Raw genomic sequence first — 10,005 nt, forward strand, 5'->3', positions numbered from 1 at the left:
ATGTATTTGGTTGTTTATCGGCCTGATCTTACACTGAAAATATGAGAGTAATCTAACCTTTCAGTGAGGTAAAATTATTCAAAAATCCTACAATAATAAAAATATTATTAAATATTATAATATTATATTATTAAAAATAAAACATTTTTCTCAAAAACACGTGTCACAATTATTGGCACCCCTAGAAATTCCTATGAACAAAATCTAATTGACATATATTCCCATTCATATTTTACCTTTTTTAAGCATACCTTAGAAATTCTTAAGTGGTCATCCATGACTTCCTGTTTCACTGGGGGTATAAATATGAGGTGACACGCAGGCCAAACACCCTTAGTCATCCATTAACATGGGGAAGATCAGAGAATACACAAATGAAATGAGACAAAAGGTTGTTGACCTTCATAAATAAGGCAATGGCTATAAAAAATTAGCTTCAACTGAAAATACCCATCTCCACTATTAGAGCAGTAATTAAGAAGTTTCAAACATCTGGAGCTATGATTAAACCAGCCTGGAAGAGGACGCAAGTGTATTTTGCCCACACAGAAATGGTTCACTGACCAAAGAAGAAGCTTTTGCAGTGGCCATCCCAGTCCCCTGACCTAAGCCCCACTGAGAACCTGTGGGGTGAGCTGAAGAGGAGAGTCCACAAGCAAGGACCAAGTACTCTAAAGGATCTGGAGAGATTTTGCATAGAGTAATGGTCTCAGTTCCCTTTATACAGTATGTGTTCTTCCACCTCACCCAGCATTATAAGAGAAGACTCAGTGCTGTTATCTTGGCAAAGGGAGGGTGTACAAAGTACTAAATGCAGAGATGCCAATAATTGTGACAAATGTGTTTTTGAGAAAAATGTTTATTTTTTTATAAGGATTTTTTCTTTGAATAATTTTACCTCACTGAAAGGTTAGATTTCTCTCAAATTTTCAGTTTAAGATAAAGCTGATATAGAACAAAGCCATTTTTTCATAGCCTTTTTTGCTCATCTTTACCAAGGGTGCCATTAATTCTGGAGGGCGCTGTACATGTTTATACATACTGTACATGTCTATGTATATTGTGTATTTATAGCATGCGTCATTATTGTCACGAGTAAAAATATTGTTATAATGCCCTAAAAGACAATGGTATTAAGAAGAGCATATATAAAGTGAGAAAATCAGAAATAAAGGCAAATATTCAATTGTGTGTAAAATAATTCATTTAATTATTAGCTTGTAAAATTATTAACTTCATCAGACAGAAGCCCAATTAGTACAACTGACTGGCTTTCATCAAGAAAAGAGATAAAACAGTTTCACCTAGTTTAGCTTATTTTAAAAACTCTACTGTCATGGAGAGAAGTTTCGTCTGGCATGCATTACCATTTAAATAAGATACAGTCTATTTCTGATGGATTGGTGTTCTTTGTGGCCACAAACAGGTCTAGTTCTTTCTTGGATTTTTCTTCTAGATTTTGAGGTGTGGTATTTCTTGATATCTCTGTACTCTGGATTAGTTTGAGCTTCTTGGGTCTGAAGGCAGGCCTGTCAAAGTGCATCACAGGGAACTCGTGGACGTCTGTCTGTGCACTCACACTCCTCCTTCAGCCGATGGTCTGAAAGCGCTCTCTCCTCAGGCTCTCCCTGTCTCCAGTCCTTGCCCTGGCAGACAGAGCAGCAGGCTGTATGGCCTTGCTGGCGACAGGCCGGGCATGACAAGACAAGCTGACAGCAGAAGCGTGTGGAGCACAACTGATACTGGTCCCATGGTGTGCCACAGTACCTGCATTCTAGAAAAAAAAAAAACAAGAGCCATGAGTTGACAGGTCTTGAATAAATTTATGTCATTATTATTTTCCATAAATGTTATGAACAATCATTTTGTTTCAGTAATAAAAAATTAAATGTCTCAAATTCTTGCATGAAAGACATCCTTGATAACAGAATAGGCTATATACTAAGCAATCAATGTAGACTGGAGCAAAATGACCTGCTTTCCTATAAAGTGCCTTGCAAAAGTATTTATTCCCTTTCAATAATGTCCCATTCTGTTGATTTACATGCATTTCTATCCATTGAATATTTTAATCAAAACTTTGGAATTAATGTATAATTCAACAAATGAGACATTGAGAATTTCAGACAGGTTCATTCCAGATCTAAGTTCAGTTGTATTTTTTAACTATAAGCTGTCACAGTTATTTATGATACTGCTGTCACATAATTCTTTTTAGGGAATACTGACCTGAGATGATGTCACTGCCAGTGGCAATAGCATAGCGCTCATCAAACACAAAAAGCTTTCCATGGTAGAAACCCTCTGGGAAGTGCTCCAAATACTTATGAATGCCACCTTTCAACTGGTAAATTTCCTTACACACATCCTATAGCAGTATATCAATGGGGATAAATGTCAGAGAACAAAATTAAGATTTGAAAAATCAAAGGCAATTAGGTTTTTGATGGCATTTCATCATAACTGCGTTAACTGATGTTCTACTGAGCTGAGTACAGCACAGAGTTTCAAGTACAAGAATTATAAGAAAAAATGGAGGAAAGCAAATTGAGCATATTATTTACAAAACAAAAACTATGGCATATTTACAAAGCAACACACCTAAATCTTCAACACATGCTATTTAACTTTCATTTTTATTTCTACATCAATTGTTTATGCCTAATTTAACACAGTATGACACAGTGGTAACTTCTACAGCAATATACAAAAATAATTAAAGTAACATACATTATCTCACTGAGATGTATCATGTTACTGTGTATACTTATTTAGCTTAAATTACTGGTTAACAAAACATCTTCTACAAAAAATGTTCTTCTCGAAAGCTGAATAAGAATAAATATCATAAGAAGTTATATTAAAGCATTAGAGAAAACTTTTCTCCTGACCTTCGAGCGGAGATAGGCAGAACCTCGCTCACAGCGGATACCCCCAGTGCAGTACATCAGCACCTTCTTACCCCTGAAGAGCTCCAGGTTCTTGTCCACATAATCTGGAAAATAGCTGAATTTTCGAATATCTGGGGCTAGGCATTTAGTGAACTGACCCTAAAAAAAAAAATGGTATCTTCATCGCTTTATTGAAATCAGAAATAAATAGCACATCAAGAAACTGATAATTGTTCTGTCACAAATAGAGGGAGGTCAAAAAAATAGAATACAGAGTGGGATAATCATTACTATAAATATATAATCATAATTCCCAAATTGTAAAAGATAAGCCAAGAAAATACGTTAGCTAAAACAAAAGTGCCTCTGACTATACCGACTATAGTGAGAGGCACCTTTGTTTTCTGGCACAGCTCTGGTGAAAGTGTAATAAAACAGGGGAAAACTACAATAAACAAATATTTATTAACAATGTCTATAACCCAAACTTAACAACACACAACATCAAAACTTACAAGTTACCCTATTTACAAACCAGGTGTCTCAGAGAGGTGTCTCCATCCTAACCAACCTAAAAAACCCAGATTGCTAACCCAGTAATAATAATAATAATAATAATTGCTTACACTTATATAGCGCTTTTCTGGACATTCCACTCTTATGCTTTACAGGTAATGGGAACTCCCCTCCACCATCACCAATGTGCAGCATTCACCTGGATGATGCGACGGCAGCCATAGTGCGCCAGACCGCTCACCACACATCAGCTATCAGTGGGGAGGAGAGCAGAATAATGTCCCTGGGATTTTTAATGACCACAGAGAGTCAGGACCTTGGTTTTACGTCTCATCCGAAGGACGACACCTGTTTACAGTATAGTGTCCGTCACTATACTGGGGCATTAGGACCCACATGGACCGCAGGGTGAGCGCCCCCTGCTGGCCCCACTAACACCTCTTCCAGCAGTAACCTTAGTTTTTCCCAGGAGGTCTCTCATCCAGGTACTGACCAGGCTCACACCTGCTTAGCTTCAGTGGGCTGCCAGTTGTGAGTTGCAGGGTGATATGGCTGCTGGCTATTTAAACCTAAACCTGCATCCCAAATAAAACAAAATACACCCGGAATTACATCTCCATTCCTATAAATCAAGATTCACTCAGAAGGAATAGAAAAATCTCCCTATTCTAAAAAAATGCATTCACTAACCGGAAGAGAATGTTTTTTTTAGATATGACTGCTTACAAATGAAATCAATTTCCTAAAACAACAGAAAGGCAAGCTCCCTTAACCAAGATTCAATTACTTAGCTAGAATCTGGTCTTTAAGATTAATTCAACCAAGGTCCTCTTGCCTGGCACACCTGGTCTGGTCTCTTCTCTCCTGGCGTGTTTCTGTTTCTGTCTACCTGTCTTTTTATCCTGTGTTTCTGGACTGTTGATGACTCTTTATGATTTACCTTACGTTTAAATAAGTAAGGTAAACCAGAGATTTATTTTGATAAATGTCTCTCAGACCCCCTATAGTTCAGTAAACACCTCAGCTTCATTCCATTGTTTCTACTTGCTTTGTAACCCTTTGCTCTGCAAGTGTTGACACATGACCCCCTCCCCCAGCTGTAACAGTATTAATGTCAACTGATTGGAATATGGGTATTTACACAAGCCTCTTGGTTGTATACTTAAAAGGGTTTCTTCAGTTCAGTTTCGTTTGACAGGGATCAGCAGACCATGTAGGTGAATGTTAGGAGGTTTTGAGACCAACTGGAAACAATGGTAGTCAGTGTGTGTGCACATTAATTATTGTAGTGTTGCCTTCCAAGAAGTCTTATGTTGTCATTCTTTCAACCTGTTAATAAGGTCAGAAAATTATTGTTTGACGTACAGTGTCAGAGTGGTTAATGTTAAAGTCCACAGTGCCACACTTCCACAAGTAGGGATCTTCCACATTTATTCAGTTTATAGTTAAAGTTGCAATTTATCTTAAATAATAAGATAAATTATCCTTATATTTATCCCAGTATTCTTAAAATTAAGGAATCTTAACAGTATCCAAGACAGTATTTTTCCACATACTTCAGTCTATACACTACGAAGATGGCCTGTTGGATCAGACTCTCCATATTTGATTTCATTCTGATGATGTGTTAACAGATAATTTTTCCTTCACGAAATGTGAACTTCTGATTCACTCACTACAGAATGGATGACGTGCCCAGAGAGAAAACATGGACACTTCAAAGTATTGTGAAGGGCTTGTCAATATCCTAAGAATTATATTTACAAAATAGTTTCTGCTAAGACATGGTACAATCTGTCAAAATGCTGCTGAGGAAAACTCAAGTTTATAGCCTAAATAGAAGACAGTAATTTCTGAATTCTAAATTAGGATGTAATGTTGAATGGTTCGAGTACAATTTGGTACATCTTGACCTTTATTTAAAACACTAGATTTCCAACAAGTTGAAAGCAAAACAAGTATTTAGTAGAAACTAGATCTGAAACCTGCAGTTGAATACTCACTATTTTGCTCTCATAAAAGTTCCTGCAGTCCAACAAAATCGTGTCATTGCAAGATTCATATTTAGATAAAAAAGCTTCAACTTCCTTGTGAAACTCCTTTGGTTCTAAGTGGGTTCCTGCACAAAAATGAACACAGATTCAGAATAAAAAAAAAAATTTTACTCCCATTTTACATCCATAAATAGATACACTGCATTCACAAAGGATAAATAGATTTAGAAAAAAGGCTGTATGTTATATACATGTGTATATAATTGTATGTTGGTACAATTAACACAAAGCTTAAATAGCAATGAAACTTTTAAAGATGATCTTTGGCGTCTAGATCTAGAGATATTTGTTTAAACCAAATTTAAACCAAAATTCTAATGTATCTGCGAACAAGACTAGACAGCAAAAACATTTTTTTCTTTTTATATTTAAGGAGACAATAAATCTTGTCACCTTATAATAGCTGTATTTTAATATACTTACCGGCAAGCCTATAAGAGAGTATGTCTGGGTCCACCCCCATGGGGACTATTTCTTTAAACACTCCCACCTTCAGGTCCGGGAAGCAGTGAGCCCCACCCTCACTGGTCTGTCAAGGCACACAGTGTAACCTGGCACATGAGTGGTGAAATACTTGCTGACAAAAAACATCTAGGGCTCTTAACTTTGCAGGTAAAGAGGTCTTAAGGTCCATTGGTGCAAACAAGATGACACCCTTTGCCATAACAAATGGGTCTGATGGTGCAAATAAAGGCCCTTGTGCTTAAGAGGTCTCCAAATTCAATCATTTCAAAGCTTACCGCATAAGAATTAAGACAACCCAAATGCAAAAACCTTTGAAGAGCATATAACAGTTGAACATTTTTCATTTATGTACATTTCCGTTCTTGCTAAAATGCATGGTGAATATAAAAACATAGTTTTAAAAATAAATAATTGTTTCAGCTATTAAACCATGGGATGGATGAGAGCAGATGCTTACATCTCTGTAATAGCGATAAATAGTGAAAATGGATAATCAACATTTCGTGTAGTGTCAATTAAATTATATTTTACTCAATAATATTGATTTAAAATGTCATATATCCTGAGATGTTAAAAAAAACCTGCACAGAACACTGAGAAAACAGTGAATGCCTTTTTAGTCTAAATTAAACCCATTTGAGAGTGTGACTTGGCCTTACACCAGTTAAGTAATTCATCAATTAATTCACCACATGGAAACGTGTCCAGTTTCATATAAAAAGAACTGTGATTACAACCTTATCCCAGTTCTTTATCACCCTAAGATATGTTTTCACTCAATAAGCACATCATTAGAGGAGAAGTAGAAAACAAATTGATATCTTCTTACCTTGAAATCATCCAGGCACATGATTTTGAACACTGGGTGGGAAAGCATTGCCTTAATATATAATCCGGTAGCCACTTTGCTGCCTCCTACTGTTCCATTAATTCCTTCTGTGGCAACTCGAATCTACAGACAAATATAGACGTATGGACTTTGTATGAAAACAAACAGCAATGGCTTTGGGGTGTCAAAGGAGATGACTGAACGAGTGGGACCTGATCTAGTTATCTTGCAGTGAGGGCGCTCGGGATTTTTTCCTAATTACATCACAGAAGTGAATGAAATTTTTTGTGTCGCTTAACAGCCTTGAATGGTAGAAATAAAGGCACTTACAAGTTTAGAACTGGTAGGAAAAGGCACAGGACCAACATACACATACATATAGAGAACAACAAACACTACAGTACAGACTGAAGACAGTACTGAGTGAATTCAAGACCTGATCTCTTGGTATCTTCCTACCTTTGAACTATATCACCTTTGAACTGTGATATATTTTTATAGTGCTTACCCACCTGAACTATCTTCCTACCTTGCCTTTTAGGTGCAATTTTTGGCACAGTGCCTTCTGCCAAGCACAGATTAGGTGGGGTCCCTCCACTTCGCAATAGCAGTAATACAGCAGCACTTCACCTGGTCCCCTGGCCAGAAATAGGGGACAGAACCATGAAAATTCAATATATTCACAAACCAGAGTGACATTTTCACACTGTTTCATTATAACTGCAACAATCCAGACTCACCACCATGCAATAGTGTACGTCTTTCATGTTTTGTAAAACAAATTGGGCTTTTGAACTGTGATATATTTTTATAGTGCTTAAGAACAGAACCAAACATCTTTACCCATCAAGCTCTGCCTCGTTTAAGTAACTGATGTCCGGAAGCCAGAGCTGCATGTCCATTACTTCCACTGCCGCAGGTTGGGCTGACGTGTTGCACTCTTTCACATTGCCTCTGCTCCCCAGGAGCGTCAGTATGGCCTTTGTGTGTTCCTGAATCTCCAAATCATGTGCCCTGGCAACGTGCTTGTGGATGGAAGCAGGATCCTTGAAGGTTTGGTCGCAACACTGCCAGTGCTTGTCTGACTGAGCAGAACGCGAATCTGAACCAGATGCTGAAACTTTCTTCGAGTCCACAAAAGTGGCAAATGCCTTCAAAGAAAAATCACTCAAGTCACCCGTGTTGCATTTACTCGGATACGTCCTCACAGTGAGCATTCAAGCCTGCTCTTTACCACCATTTGCTTTGCTCAATGGAAAATATAATAATAATTACTACTTATGCGTGAGCTTAACAGTCTGTCAGTATGTTACTACATAACATGTTAAAACGTACAGTAAAACCACTTCAATTCAAATGAATTTTGTGTCCAAATCACTATATTCTCTCAACTTGCCATAAAAAACCTACGTCGCTGTGCATACAGTGAGCCAGTGTAGTCACAGAGGGGCGGTACATGAGGTCACTCGATCTCAGCAGCTCCAGAAAGGGCTTCAGTAAACTCTGTCATTATAGTTCTGTGACACTCCCTTGGTCATGGTAAAAAATGTTCTATCAATTCTTTGTGATTAAGTTTGCTAGTACAAGTGATCATGGAAATTACTGGATCCTTATTACCATTTTCTTAAATCAAGAAAACAAATTCTTCAATACTCAAGGGTTTAATATTCAAATATAAAATGATAATCTATTATGAAATGAATTTGTACAGCGACCTGTGTAGCTTTAAAGATGGAAGCTGCACATTGGTGGTGGTAGAGGAGAGTCCCCATTACCTGTAAAGAACTTGAGTGGAGTGTCCAGAAATGTTTTATATAAAATGTAAGAAATTATGAATTATTATGATAAAGATAAAAACAAAAAAGATCTCCCTTCCACACTAAGCAGTAAACCTGAAACCCACCATAAGTGAACATCTTACCCTTTTCTTTGCGTATGGAAACATTTTACGTAAGCTAGCTTCATTTGGGGCTTTTGAGATATTTGGAGTTTTGTTGGTAAAGTTCTCATCATCGAGCTCAGAAAACAACAGAGTGCCAGGTTCATCTTCAAGAATACCAGAGGCTGAAGACATTTTTGATGTTCAAATGGTCTCTTCAGCCTCCTGTAAGAGACAAGAGGAAGGTGAACAGAATTGCTGTTAGAACAGAAATAAAGATATTGCTTTGCCATGTAATAAGCCAAACCAGTCTATGTTAGAAAGGATTACATAAATCTGTGGATTTAATTAACATTCATTAAAAACAGATCACAATTTTAAAGAACTTAAGAAAACACAACCACAAAAAACACAACATCTAAAACATTATAAACAATAAAGCAATAACTTCGAATCTATAAAAAAGTAGTATTTTATTTAGCGCATAATTGTTGTTTCAGTTAATATAAACTGCGGGTAATTATCTGCACTGATTCTGGTTACAATATAATTCTTAATGCTAAGGGTTCCTTCTAAAAACAGCTTCTAAAAAGACATCCAAGATGACTTTCATGAAAGATAAAGGGCAATGGAACTGCAGCCTAAAAGTGAAACTGAATACCAAGAGAAAAGAATAAACAAATGTAAACCAGTAATTTATCCATTTATCCTGAAAGAACGGCACAAGGTAGGACTGAGAACACATCACAGGACCAGGTGTACAACACAGAAATTTCCAACAATTTACGTTTCCTCAACGTGTAAAAACGTTGCGTATAAATATAAATTATGAAACTTCGATTTTCAGTGTGCTTAACTTACTTTTCACGTTAACACATTGCAGAGCATCGTGTTTACTGAGGGGGTATCGTTTATTTTTATGTCTAACTTTGCACGTGTGAAGCACATATAATCAGAGACGGCAAAAAACCCAGAATCAGCTGTTTTATAATACCCTAATTATTCCGGGTCTTTTAGCCCAGAGTTCTCCATATAGTCTGTTCGTAGTACTTGATTCACATTAGATTAAGACAATATTTTTTCTGCCACCATACCACAAAACTACACATCTGTGTGTACACCATGCAACTACTCTCACTAATACAACTAAAATCTCGTAATCATCGTTTTACATCCTCTTTCACGTCTCGTCAGTTTTTAAAAAGGTAACCGAACAGAAAGAAATTGCAAAAGTTATAAAAACTCGTCACACCTTACAGCGTCAGCTCCTACGGAGGACAAATGGCATTACACGCCACTTTACTTGAACCAGGGAAGTGTTTCCTGTGACAGGCCGCCTGTCCTCCGGATGAGATTGTGTTCAACTTCAGC

The 10,005-nt window shown here is 37.1% G+C and overlaps 1 protein-coding gene across 2 annotated transcripts; it reads right to left on the reverse strand.

Moving 5' to 3' along the window:
• Window positions 1–1,186: 1,186 nt before the first annotated feature.
• Window positions 1,187–9,975, reverse strand: LOC102691535 (thiosulfate sulfurtransferase/rhodanese-like domain-containing protein 2). Of its 2 annotated transcripts, none has more exons than XM_006629579.3 (10): window positions 9,887–9,975; window positions 8,677–8,859; window positions 7,599–7,906; window positions 7,285–7,393; window positions 6,756–6,878; window positions 5,885–5,990; window positions 5,411–5,526; window positions 2,892–3,050; window positions 2,230–2,368; window positions 1,187–1,774 (listed from the first exon to the last, which is right to left on the reverse strand). In XM_006629579.3, the coding sequence occupies exons 2-10, from the start codon at window positions 8,827–8,829 to the stop codon at window positions 1,533–1,535; spliced, it is 1,455 nt and encodes a 484-aa protein (XP_006629642.2). In that variant the 5' UTR covers window positions 8,830–8,859; window positions 9,887–9,975; the 3' UTR covers window positions 1,187–1,532. The 2 variants fall into 2 exon arrangements, with proteins under 2 accessions (XP_006629642.2, XP_015200116.2); XM_015344630.2 differs by lacking the exon at window positions 9,887–9,975 and adding an exon at window positions 9,496–9,865.
• Between the last annotated feature and the right edge of the window lie 30 nt (window positions 9,976–10,005).

The sequence above is a fragment of the Lepisosteus oculatus genome, chromosome 1 (genome assembly GCF_040954835.1).
Source record: "Lepisosteus oculatus isolate fLepOcu1 chromosome 1, fLepOcu1.hap2, whole genome shotgun sequence".
Lineage (NCBI taxonomy): Eukaryota > Metazoa > Chordata > Actinopteri > Semionotiformes > Lepisosteidae > Lepisosteus > Lepisosteus oculatus.

Bases quoted from the DNA above. Each gene is read 5' to 3' on its own strand.
- LOC102691535 (XM_006629579.3), bottom strand. From the start codon at position 8,829: ATGTCTTCAGCCTCTGGTATTCTTGAAGATGAACCTGGCACTCTGTTG. The intron at 5,991-6,755 runs GTAAGAAGATAT...GTGCCTTGACAG, and splicing joins TGTGCCTGGATGATTTCAAG to ACCAGTGAGGGTGGGGCTCA. The intron at 1,775-2,229 runs GTCAGTATTCCC...TTTTTTTTCTAG, and splicing joins TGGCAGTGACATCATCTCAG to AATGCAGGTACTGTGGCACA.